This window comes from Trichomycterus rosablanca, chromosome 10 (genome assembly GCF_030014385.1).
Source record: "Trichomycterus rosablanca isolate fTriRos1 chromosome 10, fTriRos1.hap1, whole genome shotgun sequence".
Taxonomy (NCBI): domain Eukaryota; kingdom Metazoa; phylum Chordata; class Actinopteri; order Siluriformes; family Trichomycteridae; genus Trichomycterus; species Trichomycterus rosablanca.
The window spans coordinates 26,553,604-26,570,332 of NC_085997.1; the positions used below are offsets into that span (position 1 = coordinate 26,553,604).

Genomic DNA, 16,729 nt, shown 5'->3' on the forward strand with positions numbered 1-16,729 from the left:
AGTATCACCATCAAGATCCATGATCTTTTTTTCATTAAAGATTACATCTCATTATCAATATTTTTTTTGGATTACTGCAATGTTTACCTCAAGCTTTCCAGGTTACATTGTTGTAAATCTTTTAAAGCATGGATGTGCCTTTATTGCTTTATTTAGCTTTGTAGTGAAAGTGCGAGTAGAACTTGTTTGTAGAGTTTCTCCCCCACATACTTTCAGTCTGGGCATAATGAGAGAGGTCTACCAGTGCAGGTATCCATAGCAACTGGGCATTCTTGTGTGAACTTTGCGCTCGGTGCTGATAGCGTGTGATTTTAGACCGTACCGTGATACTCAAACAACTCAGAGGACAAGCTCACAGTTCAAGCCCATAAACCACACAGGAGTTTTACATTCCAAACTCAACCGCCTTTTCACCTACTACAATCAGTTCTCTAGCTGCATTGTTTAGTGTTTTTTCTTTTATATTTCAATGTTTTTGTTTGGCATATAACAATAATTATTGTAGTATTTTCCCATCTAAGCTATATTTATTGCATTTGTAGCATACTGACAGTTAACCCAGACAATAAACGTAAACACTGTACTAAAAAAATTGGTAAATCTACTTTTCCACTACTTAAATATTATCTATATATTAAACCTTCGATAAGAATGTACTTCGGAGCAATGTCATATAGAAACTTTTATAGAAAAGTTTTGGTGTATTAAAAACTCCAGTGAGCTCATTTCAAGGGCTCAACATTTCCACAGTGTACCCGCAACCAACTCTGCACCTTACTAGCTTCTATTTTAAGGCTTTACTGTGAAGAGAAACATGCCACGTAATTTTCCTGTTTGAATAATCTTAACATATCTCTTTTATTACTACTGCTCGCATATGCAGATCATCATCATTGAACAGTCATATCACGGAAGATTGCTCCAGGTTTCTTATTTTACAAATGTAATTGTGTGCTTAGATAAATACGTGATTCCTCCGTATTGCCTTTGGCTAATTAGAAAAGGCTTAACAAAATAGACAATTAATTTTAAACAAACCGCAAACGATCCTTGAACATGGGTACCAGCAGCAACCGGAAAACTTCAACATGGAACAAATGTTGTCATGACAGAGACAGGAGCTCTAAAATAATTACCCTGAACAAATAAATGTATGAAATGCTAAATAGTTTCAGTTGTAGTGAACTGATTTATATGCCTGTTTGTACAAATCTCATCTGTTTTTATCAGGCAACCCCACATGGATTCCCAGACCGAGGCTTAAGAATCGCTCTTCTAATTATACTTTACAGCTTTACATTTTAGCTTTTAGCTTTATTAAGTGTCATTTTCTCTGTAAAATGCAGAGCTACTGAGTAAACCGCTGATATGTAGACACTCACCTAAAAATCTGCCACAGCAATTGATTTTTTAAGGTTTAGTGTTGTGGTGTAGTTGTTGTGGACTAGTTGTGGTGGTCTAGTTCATGTGGACTAGTTGTTATGGTCAGTCCATGTTAGGTTATTATGGTTGAGGCTTAAGAACCACTTTTCTAATGATACTTTACAGCTTTACATTATACATTTTAGCTTTATTAAGTGTCATTTTCTCTGTAAAATGCAGAGCTACTGAGTAAACCGCTAATACAGTGTATCACAAAAGTGAGTACACCCCTCACATTTCTGCAAATATTTCATTATATCTTTTCATGGGACAACACTATAGAACTAAAACTTGGATATAACTTAGAGTAGTCAGTGTACAACTTGTATAGCAGTGTAGATTTACTGTCTTCTGAAAATAACTCAACACACAGCCATTAATGTCTAAATGGCTGGCAACATAAGTGAGTACACCCCACAGTGAACATGTCCAAATTGTGCCCAAAGTGTCAATATTTTGTGTGACCACCATTATTATCCAGCACTGCCTTAACCCTCCTGGGCATGGAATTCACCAGAGCTGCACAGGTTGCTACTGGAATCCTCTTCCACTCCTCCATGATGACATCACGGAGCTGGTGGATGTTAGACACCTTGAACTCCTCCACCTTCCACTTGAGGATGCGCCACAGGTGCTCAATTGGGTTTAGTCCATCACCTTTACCTTCAGCTTCCTCAGCAAGGCAGTTGTCATCTTGGAGGTTGTGTTTGGGGTCGTTATCCTGTTGGAAAACTGCCATGAGGCCCAGTTTTCGAAGGGAGGGGATCATGCTCTGTTTCAGAATGTCACAGTACATGTTGGAATTCATGTTTCCCTCAATGAACTGCAGCTCCCCAGTGCCAGCAACACTCATGCAGCCCAAGACCATGATGCTACCACCACCATGCTTGACTGTAGGCAAGATACAGTTGTCTTGGTACTTCTCACCAGGGCGCCGCCACACATGCTGGACACCATCTGAGCCAAACAAGTTTATCTTGGTCTCGTCAGACCACAGGGCATTCCAGTAATCCATGTTCTTGGACTGCTTGTCTTCAGCAAACTGTTTGCGGGCTTTCTTGTGCGTCAGCTTCCTTCTGGGATGACGACCATGCAGACCGAGTTGATGCAGTGTGCGGCGTATGGTCTGAGCACTGACAGGCTGACCTCCCACGTCTTCAACCTCTGCAGCAATGCTGGCAGCACTCATGTGTCTATTTTTTAAGCCAACCTCTGGATATGACGCCGAACACGTGGACTCAACTTCTTTGGTCGACCCTGGCGAAGCCTGTTCCGAGTGGAACCTGTCCTGGAAAACCGCTGTATGACCTTGGCCACCATGCTGTAGCTCAGTTTCAGGGTGTTAGCAATCTTCTTATAGCCCAGGCCATCTTTGTGGAGAGCAACAATTCTATTTCTCACATCCTCAGAGAGTTCTTTGCCATGAGGTGCCATGTTGAATATCCAGTGGCCAGTATGAGAGAATTGTACCCAAAACACCAAATTTAACAGCCCTGCTCCCCATTTACACCTGGGACCTTGACACATGACACCAGGGAGGGACAACGACACATTTGGGCACAATTTGGACATGTTCACTGTGGGGTGTACTCACTTATGTTGCCAGCTATTTAGACATTAATGGCTGTGTGTTGAGTTATTTTCAGAAGACAGTAAATCTACACTGCTATACAAGTTGTACACTGACTACTCTAAGTTATATCCAAGTTTCATGTCTATAGTGTTGTCCCATGAAAAGATATAATGAAATATTTGCAGAAATGTGAGGGGTGTACTCACTTTTGTGATACACTGTATGTAGACACTCCTAAAAGCTGACACAGCAATTGATTTTTTAAGGTTTAGTGTTGTGCTCTAGATGTTGTGGACTAGTTGTGGTGGTCTAGTTCATGTGGACTAGTTGTTGTGGTCAGTCCATGTTAGGTTATTATTGTTGAGACTTAAGAACTGCTCTTCTAATGATACTTTACAGCTTTACATTTTAGCTTTTAGCTTTATTAAGTGTCATTTTCTCTGTAAAATGCAGAGCTACTGAGTAAACCGCTGATATGTAGACACTCCTAAAATCTGACACAGCAATTTATTTTTTAAGGTTTAGTGTTGTGGTGTAGTTGTTGTGCTCTAGTTGTGGCGGTCTAGTTCATGTGGACTAGTTGTTGTGGTCAGTCCATGTTAGGTTATTATGGTTGAGGCTTAAGAACTAATGACACTTTACAGGACTTTTAAATAGTTTCTTCATGGACACCTAAATTATTACTTCAAAAACAGCCCAGTTTTTTAGGTTCTAACTAGGTAGCTAACCCAGTAAGCTTAGTAACTTGATGGCTAAAAGTAAGCCATTTATGTTCATCTTTGGTTTACTAAAAACATTTAATTCCCCACAAATTCATAAAATGATAATAAAATAAGACAATTCAGTATGAAGATCCACAGTGATGCCATGCACATTAGTGTGTGTTTTAATACTTTGAATCAGTTTATTCATGCTATATAAACAATCTGCTATTAAAATACGTGTACACATTTATTTTTATATTATGAATTTAATTATTTCCTTTTTCATTCACAACCTACTATGTCTATGTAGTGATAAATGTTAATACATCTAAACCAAATGCCAAAGAGCACTCATCAGAAGAGGCCTTGTATTGAGCTTGGTATGGAATGATAATGAGGTGGGTGTTGAAAGGATTGGCCAGTGCAAAAGCATGGACCAGAACTTGTAAAATCACTTGGCGTTGGAGTTGACCCGATGTATATAGCTCTGTGTATGTAAGGATCAAGACTCCCGCTCCAGCCTTTTGTGTTTCTGTGCAGCAGTGACTGTGCTCACTCGGATGTGTGTAACACTGGTGGGTTCCCATGCATTCATATGGTAATAATGGCCCAAAATAGTGCCTGTGTTCCAATAAAAGAACTCTTCAAGAGACTTCAGAGGGACAGAGCAAGTTTTCTCGAACTTGGAGGAATGCTCTACACATGATTTTGCCACCTGAGTGTTTGTGTGTGGTTGCCAGGCGGAAAGAATTGTTTACAAGGTGACTACAGGTGGATGGATGCAGAAATGATAAGTCAGATTACAAGAGTAATAGAGGGCCGGGCGTATGACTGTATGGTATTTAAATTCAAATGTTTAAGTCAAATGTATCTCATAATAACTTATTCTTTTGTTGTTTTATGTTCATTATTGTAGCTGTGTTTTGTGTTTTTTGTATGTTTCAGCTTTATTAAATGCCATTTACTCTGTAAAATGCAGAGCTACTGATTACGCTGCTGATATGTAGACGCTTAAATACCTTTGCTGCTGCAGCAAAGACTAGTTGCTGTAGACTTGTTGTGGTCTAGTTGCTGTGGTCTAGTTGTTGTGGACTACTTGTTGTAGACTACTTGTTGTGGACTAGTCGCTGTGGTGTAGTTGTTGTGGATTTCTTGTTGTGGACTAGTTGTGGTCTAGTTGTTGTAGACTACTTGTTGTGGACTACTTATGGACTAATTGTTGTGTACTAGTTGCTGTGATCTAGTCACTGGATTGGTTGCTGTGGACTAGTTGTTGTCTAGTTGTAGACTAGTTGTTGTGGTCTAATTGTTGTGTACTAGTTGTTGTGGACTAGTTATTGTTTACTAGTTGCTGTGGGCTAGTTGCTGTAGACTAGTTGTTGTGTTCTAGTTGCTGTGGACTAGTTGTTGTGTACTAGTTGGTGTGGACTAGTCGTGGTCTAATTGCTGTAGTCTAGTTGTGTTCTAGTTGCTGTAGACTAGTTGTTGTGGTCTACTTGTGTTCTAGTTGCTGTGGGCTAGTTGCTGTAGACTAGTTGTTGTGTTCTAGTTGCTGTGGACTAGTTGTTGTGGTCTAATTGCTGTAGTCTACTTGTGGACTAGTTGTGTTCTAGTTGCTGTAGACTAGTTGTTGTGGACTAGTTGTTGTGGTCTAATTGCTGTAGTCTACTTGTTGTGGACTAGTTGCTGTGGACTAGTTGCTGTGGACTTGTTGCTGTGGACTAGTTGTTGTGTTCTAGTTGCTGTAGACTAGTTGTTGTGGTCTAGTTGCTGTGAACTAGTTATGGACTAGTTGTTGTGGTCTAGTTGTGGAGTAGTTGTTGTGCACTTGTTGCTGTGGTCTAGTTGTTGTGGACTAGTTGTTGTAAACTAGTCGCTGTGATCTAGTCAATGTGGATTAGTCGCTGTGGACTACTTGTTGTGGACTAGTTCTTGTGGTCTAGTTGTTGTTGACTGCTAGTTGTAGACTAGTTCTTGTGGTCTTGTGCCTTTGGAAGCCACCTATTTATTATAAATGCTATTTCATCTGCTTTAAAACCAAAAGCTAACTGCAGCGGTAATGTTTGCTTTGAGACAAATCCTTAATCAACATTTGCCTATGCAACAATGTAGTTGTTTTTGAAGAAGTGTGGATTAAACATATAAATCGTCTTGGCATTTGTTCTGAACCGACACTTCTGGGAACGAATCTCAGCGCTCCTATCGACTGGCAGGGCGCCTACACAGACATCATTGAGGATATTTGGATAGTGGTTTGGCTTCCCTATATTACATAGTAAATAACAGAAACTTTAGAGATTTATTCTGAGATTTATTGCCTGGGAAACTGTCCAGATGCAGCAGACCTATTGGTTTTAAAATTATTAAAGTATTTTCTGAAGTAGTTGGCTTACTGTGTGTTAAGTTTTCATTTAGCATTTCAAAGAAACACAAGATGAACTGGATTAAGGGCATATTGCGATTCCCACTGGTATGCATGTACTTAATTAAATTAAATACCATTTGGTTAGGATAATCCTTTGCTGATTTTCCAGTGAAGCAGCAGCAGCATGGAAGATTTAACTCAGAATGATGTCAGGATGAGTCAGTAGATTAAATCCAGCCAGCATTGAACAATTTCAGGGGTTGTTGACTTTTGCATAAAACAGGCTCTGTCAGTTTAAGTCCTAAAAGTACGCTTCTGCCCCAACCCTAGACTCTTGGTTATTTTAATACTACTAATGTGTTGCAGTGTTCTATTCCTACTGAAGTGTGTATCTGGCAGGGTGGAGCCTCCTGCTTTTAAATATGAGAGCAAGCAAAAAGATATGTGAAGAAATTGTGTAAAAGCCATTTATAATCATATACATTTAATTATAAATGTAAACACATAAAATCACAACAGAAATACCACATAAAATATTGTTTTTATTATTTATTAATAATTAAGATAATTTACATTGATACATCACACACATGCATCAGGCATCAAGGACATTCCACCAAAGCTCATAAGTGACACATTCTTGTATGTCACAGTAACTGGTACACATGGCACAGCAAGGATTTGTGTGGGAACTCCAGGGACCTGGGGATCTGGGTTTCATTCTGGCCGCAGTCAGTGCCTGTGATGACGTTTGATGTTCTTGATGTGTCCTTTAGGTAGGGTTTTCTTCAGGTACTCTGATTTCAATAAAAGATAAAAGTGCTTTGGTGACTTACTAGGAGTAAATAAGGATAAGTAAGTTTGTAGATGAGTAAGTGAGTAATGCCTTGTGATGAATTAATGTTCAACGAAGCATCAGCTAGATTCCAGGCCCACCATGACCAGAATAAAGTGGAACAGGATAACACAAAACACTGATTTTGCAAGTGTAATCTATCACTGTAATAATGTACAATGACCTGCCACAGCTTGGTATGTGCGTGAAGGTAAATGTTATTTATGGTCCATATGTTTCTCATTGTCAGTCTGCATATTTGGTCATCATTATACAGCGCCCACTGAGGCTCTGCTTTGATTCTTGATTTCACACTAATTATTGAAGTTGTATTAAGACAAAGTTCAGCCTAATGGAGTGCTTTGATTGCTTTTTGTCTTCTTACAGTGGTCTATTTTGGCACAAGTTTGGCAGCTCTGTAGTCTATGTGGGTTGATCTTTTTGTACTATATCCTATTCAGCCCAGTTTCAGAAAAGAGGTTCAATACAAGTATAGTTTTTGACCGCACACCAAATGAAGTTACTACTATATATAACATCTGTAGTGGTTAAATCCAGTCATTTATATTAATTGTACTCCGTGTTTTTGTTTTTCAGAAATGACTCTTCTGTCAGCTCAGCCTACACCTGAAGAGTCCGCCTCAGCCTCAGCCACCACTACTGAAGATCCAGATCAGAGGATGCTGGAGAAAAGGTCAAAAGTCATAGAGGAGCTTCTGCAAACTGAAAGAGACTATATTAAAGATCTGAACATGTGCAGGACAGAGATCATCATTCCCCTGAAGGAGAAACAGGTTGGTATACAAGCATAAGCATGTTGAGGCTGTTGAGACTCATAAATGCAACAGTGAAAATAGTACAAGAATGATCTCTATTATTTTGAATTATTATCTATTTCTTTAACGACTCTTGTATGTGTATAAACATTAGTATTGTTGGTTCAATTTGTTGTTATTAGCTTAAACACTTTGTCTGAGCTTGTACATGTTAATTTGTAGTTATGGTTTCTCATATTTATACATTAAGGTGCAAAATGTAGACTTTGACGGCCTCTTTGGCAACATCGACTCTGTGATCGATCTCTCCAGCCGGCTTTATGAAGCACTTCAGGATAATGATTGTATTGGTAAGTAAAAGATTTTTCATTGGACAAACGTTTCATCCAAACATGATCCATTTTACATAGGGAGGTGAGGTGATGTTTTTGTTACCTAAGTAGCTTTGTGATTTTCCCTTCATTCTAATCTATCATGTCAGTAGATTTTGGCCTGGTTGAAAATGAAGAAAAATAAAATGTAATCCTCAGAAGGACTTTGTAATTAACAGTGCTTCTTGAATTCCTGTGCATAAACAAGCCCTGAAGCAATTATAAAGTTGAAAGCAGTCAGTTTGCATTAAAGAGATAAAATCTGCTTGTTAGGACCTACTGTGTGGTTTGAGAATGCTGTATTTAGCCAAAAAAATCAAATCACTGTCTCCTACCCCTGTCAAATGGTATTTTTGCAATATTTAGCTTGTTTGGAGGTAGCATGGTGGCAGATGCCACAGCTCCTGGGGTCCTGAGGACTCTAGTTAAATTATTGTCCCTGATTACTATCTGGGTAAATCTTGGCATGTTCTTACCATATTTGCTTGGATTTTCTCAATTTATTACGGGTTTTTTCCATCCTCCAAAATATGCCACTAATTGGACTTGTCACTCAAATTTGTGCTGGAGTAAAAGGGTAAAAGTGTGATGTCTTACAATAATTAGGTGCTTTTCAGCTGGTTATTCCCCTTAGTGCCTAGTGTTTTCAGAATAGGCTAAATTCTGATCACAAGTTACTAAAAATGAACGAATAATTGAACTCTCTTGTCTATTAATAAACTATTATAGAAATACAGAGTTATATCAAATAATAAATGGACTTTGGTAAATTTTGAAATTATTGCATATTAACAGTAAACTACTGTATAATACCGTAACAGTCCATAATATTAGTTTATATAAATTTTATATTAAAAAAACAAAATAGATGGGAAAAAATTGTGATATGGCAGTATTAACAAAACATCCTACTACTCTAAAATACTGAATTCATTTTTGCTGTAACATTTAACTGATAAAGACTTCATTTAAAGCGAAAGCTAGTTCTGCAGCAAAGCTGACCACTATAAATCCTTATTTTTTGGGGGGAGTGGGGGTGAATATAATTTCTGTTTCAACTGTATCTGTAATTTATGCAGGGACTTATACAGAGCTTATATTTAAATTTGTCATTAACAATACAGACATCCTCCAGTAACATAATTGTACAGACTTTTGTATGTTCCTTGAATAACACATCCGTTGTCACATTAGCAGTGAATTTTCTTTTTTAATTTTATAGGTACTGTGTTCCTGGACTTTAAATCCGAGCTGGAGGAGGTGTATAAGGTGTACTGTCAGAATCATGATGATGCTATCAACCTGCTGGAGAGCTATGAGAAAGATGAGAACATTCAGAAGCAGGTGCTGGAATGCCTGGAGAACCTCAGGTTAGTGTGAATGAAAGACTTGTGGCACACACACCAGTGCAGTTAGCTTATCGCATGGGGAGTTTACCACTACTGGTGATTAATCAGTTTAGAATCTGTGAATTTGTAACATAGTTTGTTATTTTAAAAAAAAGAAACAGTAAGTTTGTGATCCAACACAGTGACGATGTGCAATAATTCTGTTCTGTTTGACTAGAATTGGTCTTGGGGTTCAGGCTTTAATTTGTTGGTAATATTGATTGATCTAAGAAAGGATCCTACATACTTTTTGATTCTACCAGTGATTTTTTGCTATGAATGTATTGTTGACTGACACAACACGGATGTTAATGGATGAACTGTCTTCATTCATGCTTATAAGTTTTTGCATAACTTGGAAACCGGAACTTGCCAGTACTTAGCTTGGTGACTGTTAGGATATTATTATTGGGTATTAACCAAAATTCATTTTGATAATTTAAATGAAATGGGATCTGTGCATAGTGATTTATACTGTAATATAATACTTCTATATAATGCTTCATTAAATGAGGTAGCACATACTGTTAATTTTGTTTGATTTGATATTTTGAGGGTATCTCCTTTATTTTTTATTATGTCATGCAAAAATCCAAAGAAAATAATAACCAGAGAAGAAGAATGTGACCCTGACGTTTTACCACTTTAGTAGGTTTATTCTGCCAGTCAGGATGTTTTTTAGTTTGCTTTTAGAGTACTGTGTTATTATAGGATTGTTTAAATTACTGTAAACACTGCTTGCCGTTCTAGCGGAAAAGACACTTTGTGGTCCTTCCTGTTAGACTCAGTGTGTTTGCTTTATGTACATTAGAGAGCGTTGGCTGGTTTCAGTTCTGAGTGGCCTCTGTTTTACTGGGCTTGGCTCTGTGTCCTGCTGAGTTCTCTTTGTATTGTATGAAAGGAGTTATAAGTCATGTGAGAGTTCAGGACCATAGGAAGGTTATATATTTTTTTCTTTCAGTCAGTGGGAGAGCTATGTGGGGCCAGTACCGCCTTTCTGCTCTCTTTATATAGTTCATGAGTATCACATGCTGCCACAGCAACAGAGTTTATTAACCAACTCTGGCTGATTTCTGACTGTAGTGTTAGTAATTTGCCCTTTCAGCCTTGGTACTACAAAACTGTAACATAACTAAAGTCATGCCTGAACAAATTTCAGAACAAGATGTGGGGATGCACAAAATTTCCCTGCAATTTATTACGTGTTCTGTGGGGTATCTGCCAAACATTAGAGGCTTAAATGCTGGTAAACGTTCGTTTATAAACTGTGGTATTAGCATGATTAAAAGTGCTCAAAATGAATTGTTCCTCAGTATTGCAACTAAGGTCAAAATATAAGTTATAAATATCAGCAAAGCATAATATAAAATAATTATTTAAATTATTTGATTAGAGTTTATCATAAAACTGAGAAAACAGCTGAAGCATCTGAAAAACACATTGCATTCCTGCTGCTTGCCATGTTATAGTGGTAGCGCAATAGCTTCTAGACTAGTGATTAGAAGGTTACTGGTTCAATCCCCATTAGCATCCATGTTGGACCCCTGAGTTAGGTTAATCCTAACTTGCTTCCATGGTATTCATTCACAACTGTAAGATAAAAGCATTAAGTAAAAGTGTCTGCTAAATGCCATAAATGTTAAAGTAAAATGTAGACATGCACTGAAGAGCCACTTACTTTACCTTTAATCATCTTTAATGCTCACAAATAAAACCATGGCAAACTTTGCTGAATGGCTATCAACTTATAATACAAACAAAAATACAGTCTGCTACTGTATATTACCTTGTAACTCCCTGCATCTAAACTTTTTCCATATACAATTAAAGAGGTCTATCCTAAACCATGCTTACGCCTGTCACAATCAAATAAGAGAGAATTAGTGCCTGGGTGGATATTCCCCTAGCACACCAGCGCCGAGATTCGGAACTCCTCTGTTTGAAACTCGGCATTGCCGCCGGTCAGCTGGGCACCATCAAGCAGGCATAATTGGCATTGCCCGCAGGGAGGATGACCGAATATGTGGGCGGGGTCTTCAAACGCTGTGTAAGAATCCTGATTGGCGGATAAAGGGGCCTGTGCAGAGTGCATGGGTGGAAAAGGTTTCCGTTAAGGGCTGCGCACGGGTCGGAGGAAGCGTGAGCAACAATATACCCACCCCGACTGCAATCAGGGATCCCCCAGCAGTGGAGAACAAATCAACTACACTAAATTGGTCTTAAAAAATTTTTAAAGAGAGAATTAAATAACAATTTTTTACATAAAGAATCCGGCTGCTGCTACACTAAATGTCAGCTGTTTGGAAATATTTCAATGTGTAAGTCATTTCTGTAGGTTGCAGATTACTTATTGTACTTGCAATTTGACTGCAAGGAAATCGAAAACATCATCTAGTTCATCATCTCAGAATCTCGATCAGCTTATATAATTGCAATTAGGCCATTGTGGAATATTTGTAACAGTTGTAAGCATGATAGAGCAGAGGTTTACCAGTTTGGGTATATTGATGGCCAATCACAATCACCATGTGTGAACTTTTTCTTTTTCTTTTATTTTTTTATATTCATTTGTATATTCTATTTATTGTAAAGTGTTCTTAAGCCTGGGAAATATGCTATATAAATGAAATGTATTATTATTAAGCAGTATGATCATTTTGTTTATATGATGCATCCCTACTAATAAGCAACACCTAATACCTCAGTGTTAGCTAGTGTAGTTTATAGTTGTGGTGTCTCATTATACAACATACTGTAGATCCAGAATCATCTGTCTTGTCCTGTCTCTTTTTCTCTCCTTCCTCCTGACAGAGTGTTATACCATGAGTGGTAAGTTCAAACAAGCATCTGCATGTGAAGTGTCTTAACAGCATGTAAAGTGTCTTAACAGCATGTCTAATGTTTATTAACCTTCAGAACCGTGTTGTTTGTGCATGTGTGTGCAGTCGGGTACAGTGTGTACTCAGTGCTTTGTCTGTATTGATGTTACGGCTGCCTTTTTTAGGGCTGTATTCTGACTTGACGAGTTTAATGTAGAATATTACATAAAGCATTTATGCTGAGATTAATAGTATGTCAAAACATGGCATGGGCAGCACAGTTGAACAGTAGGCAGTCTTGGTATTGCACAGTCATTGGTTAATTAATACCAGCCCTGGTGACTGGCTGTGATTAGCTATCCCTTCATATCCATGTGTGTTTTCTTGTGCGTACACTGATTTTCTTCCACCTCCACAAAGTATAACAGTAGGTGGATTGGTTACTCTAAATTGCCTCTTAGGTGCAAAGAAGTAAATGTATATGGTCCTGTAATGGACTGGCACCCAGGATAGGCTTTAAACCTTAGAGAATATGTATAGCATGTCAAGTCAGAATTTACCCTCGGTCGGAATGTTGGAATTGTTCATGTATTAATAAATTTTTATGCTTCAAATCAAACAGCGGCTTACAGATTTGTGTGTGGATATGATTTAAAGATGTTAACAGCCCCTAAGCAAATTACAGTTTCAATAATGTAATGTATCTGCTGCGGTTTTGTTGATTATTAACTGTAAAAATAATACTTGTACACATACAGAAAAGTAAACTATACCTTGAAACTAAATGCTTTTAAAAGAAGTTGTATTTGGACGGCCACCAAACTATATTGACAAGGACCCAGTGTGATTCATCTTGTTTGATTTCCCCCAAGATTATATTTATTAATCTCTAATACAAGTACATTGTCATGTATACTGGGTGGCTAAGTGGGTAGCACTGTCGCCTCACAGCAAGAAGGTCCTGGGTTCGATCCCCAGGTTGGGCGGTCCGGGTCCTTTCTGTGTGGAGTTTGCATGTTTTCCCCGTGTCTGCGTGGGTTTACTCTGGTTTCCTCCCACAGTCCAAAGACATGCAAGTGAGGTAAATTTGAGACACTAAATTGTCCAAGACTGTGTTTGATATAACCTTGTGAACTGATGAACCTTGTGTAATGAGTAACTACCGTTCCTGTCTTGAATGTAACCAAGTGTAAAACATGATGTTAAAATCCTAATAAACAAACAAACAAACAAACATAGTGTATATTTATACACTTTATATAGCAATGTCTATTATATAGCGTATATATAGCGTAAAAAGCGCTATATAAATAAAGTTGACTTGACTTGACTTGACAGTGTGAGTCAAAATTATGTTAACATTTGAATGGCAGAAACCATTTATTCACAAAACATACGTCATATGTGGAAGATGATTTACAGGACAGTCTCAAACTGTCCACCATCATGTTCAACACACAAAAACCAGCAAGCAACAGTAAAATTTAAAGTCCGGACACACATTTTGCGCCCAGGGTGTATGTCTATCTGCAGAAATAAAATAATCCATTAGTGTTAACATAATTTTGACTTAGTGACCCAGTATTTTTGTATATGATAAGAATTTTATATCACATTGCTAGCCTGTTTATGTCACACGTAATCACTTTATACTAGGCTGGATTCCCTCTCGAGGTTTGTTTTATATTTATGTTCACTAAAAATTAGGTTATTTAAAATCATCTAATGGTAAATAATATACAGTAGAATAAGGCTTACAAACATAAAACTGTAATTGTCTTACATTATGGTGTGTTATTTGCTAGCAAAGCTTGTGTTAAGTACAGCAAAATTACTGTAGCTATAAAGCTCTCCTTCATAGGCTTTTATTTTGCCCAGTGCAATTTTCTCCAGATTTTTTTGGGTCAGTTTATCACAAGTCAAGATAATGATAACTTAGCATCCTTGCACAGTGGTCCCCAACCACTGCGCTGCAGACCGGCCCGTGGTTTATTTATTACTGGGCCGCACAGAAAGAACGAAAAATTAGAGATTGCTTGAAAAGCAGTTTTCACCTCTTCTATTTTGGGTGTTATTGTCTTATTGTCACCCCTAGGTGGGAGCAGCGTTTCGTTGTAGTGAAAAAAGCTCATTTTACATAGTTTGTGAGCAATATTATTAAATCCTCCCGCCCCTGCCTGTCCGTGAAATTATATCTTATATGAAACCGGTCCGTGGTGCAAAAAAGGTGGGGAAACACTGTCCTAGCATATTTATTGATGCATCTTTTTCACCAGTGCGTTCAATGTATTTCGCCATTTCCTAATCCAGCAATCAGTAATCTCTGAAACTAACATTTATGGATGATGCAGGATGAACGTATTTGCACTGTATAGTGTTTAATAAGTTCCTTTTGTTCTCTGTTTATTTCAGGGGAAAGGCGAACTATATTAATCTCGGTTCATTCCTAATAAAACCTGTTCAGAGGGTGATGCGCTACCCACTGCTGCTCATGGAGCTCCTAAATACCACTCCTGAGTCCCACTTTGACAGAAAGCAGCTTGCAGATGCTGTGGCGTCTGTCAAAGAGATCAATGTCAACATCAATGAGTACAAGAGACGAAAGGACCTGGGTATGTTGGTGTTTTTCACAGATTAAACAAGTACACACTGATTTCACAGAGTTTATTGTGCAATTGGAGCAGTTGTAATCTTAACCTGCCCTTTACTGTTGATAGTAATGAAGTACAGGAAGGGTGATGAAGACAGACTCATTGACAAGATCTCCAAGCTGAGCATGCACTCCATCATTAAGAAGTCCAACAGAGTGAGCAGTCATATCAAGCACCTGACTGGGATTTCACCACAGGTATGTATGAGTATTACTTATTACTACCTCACATTTCATAGTGATAGCTGGATTGCTTAAGTTCTTCATGTTGTATTTTGTTTGCTTACAGGTCAAAGATGAAGCTTTTGATGAAGCTGAAAGGCGATTCAGACTCCAGGAACGATTGATCAAATCGTTCATTAGGAATATCTCCCTCTATCTGCAACACATCAGGGTAAAAGTTGATATTGGAGACAAACTATTAGAATTTAGCCTTTAACAACAATTAGTAATCAGTAGAACTATAGCTTTAGCGTATCTGTCAATTATGTGTGCTTTGTTTCCTGTTCATTTTAGCAGGTCGTAAATGTATTTTGAATGCAGGAGTGCCCAGTCTGTAATCCTCAGTGGGACATTCATTGCACAGTGCACAGGATACTTTTTTCTGACGCTGGTTTGTGTTTCTGTTCGCAGGAGTCGGCCTCAGTGAAGGTTCTGTCAGCCATCAGTTTCTGTGATATTTACAATGAGCGTCAGCAGCAGCTAGACCCTGAGCGCTTTCAGAGAGCCCACCGCTGTATAAGTGACAAGCAGTTTACTGAGTTTGTAAGTCATTATTATTATTTGCTCTTTGTAGATTTTTTTTTGTTCAGAATTGAACTGCAACTTACAATCACAATTTATTCCTTAAACAGCCTCAGTAATTGTAATATTTGAAACTGGGCAATATGGGATAAACTTGATCAATATTTTACCTAAAGTCTTTGTGCCAACTCTAAATCTAAATCAAAACAAGTTAAACTGGCTAAAATTATACAAAATGTTGAACAGTTGGACTGTTTGGTAAAGGTGTGATAGTTCTAACTCCTCTTTATTTTCTGTGGTTCACCTGCATCCTTTTCTGATTCCTAACACTGGTAGCAAAAGGCCAAATAAAGCAAGAATGTACAAAATATTTTCAATACATGATATATCACATGTACCTGATGGCTTTAAACATCCGTTTCTATGTCTCCATGTGTGAGCAGAAGGAGAGGACCGAGGCTCTGATCATCTCTCCCCTCAATCAGTTGCTTTCCATGTTTGCTGGACCACACAAGCTGATCCAGAAGCGCTTTGACAAGCTGTTGGATTACGATAACTGTAAGGAGCGAGCTGAGCGTCTAAAGGACAAGAGGGTGCAGGAAGAGCTTCAGGCAGCAAGAAATAACTACGAGGCCCTGAATGCCCAGCTGCTGGATGAGCTACCTAAGTTCCACCGTGCTGCTGAGGATCTCTTCACCAGCTGTGTGCGGGGCTTTGCCCAGGCTCAGAGAGACTTCATACGTCACACACTGGGAGAGCTCACTCCTCTCCTGCAGGTAAATAAATGTGAAACCAGTATATGTGGACAGGGTGAAAGATTAATAAATACATATACGAAAGGACTAAGTGTTAACAGGGTTAAAGTTTTTAGGGGGCATGTGAGGAATTTGTCAGCCAAAGGTTTGATTTTTCAGTATGCATAAAACACTATTTGTAATTTGTAGTAAAGCAATTACAGTGTATCACATAAGCGAGTACACCCCTCACATTTCTGCAGATATTTAAGTATATCTTTTCATAGGACAACACTGACAAAATGACACTTTGACACAATGAAAAGTAGTCCTCGTGCAGCTTATATA

The 16,729-nt window shown here is 38.2% G+C and overlaps 1 protein-coding gene across 3 annotated transcripts in view; it reads left to right on the forward strand.

The window, feature by feature from the left end:
- dnmbp (dynamin binding protein) overlaps positions 1 to 16,729 on the forward strand; it is a 63,854-nt gene that overhangs the window by 40,046 nt on the left and 7,079 nt on the right. For 2 of the 3 annotated variants that reach the window (XM_063003042.1, XM_063003040.1), the window contains 9 exons: positions 7,497 to 7,693; positions 7,926 to 8,025; positions 9,269 to 9,416; positions 12,246 to 12,263; positions 14,666 to 14,865; positions 14,971 to 15,101; positions 15,193 to 15,297; positions 15,537 to 15,668; positions 16,091 to 16,423. In XM_063003042.1, coding sequence (XP_062859112.1) covers positions 7,497 to 7,693; positions 7,926 to 8,025; positions 9,269 to 9,416; positions 12,246 to 12,263; positions 14,666 to 14,865; positions 14,971 to 15,101; positions 15,193 to 15,297; positions 15,537 to 15,668; positions 16,091 to 16,423 — 1,364 coding nt within the window. The remainder of the gene's footprint in view (positions 1 to 7,496; positions 7,694 to 7,925; positions 8,026 to 9,268; positions 9,417 to 12,245; positions 12,264 to 14,665; positions 14,866 to 14,970; positions 15,102 to 15,192; positions 15,298 to 15,536; positions 15,669 to 16,090; positions 16,424 to 16,729) is intronic. The other variant, XM_063003041.1, reaches the window with a different exon arrangement.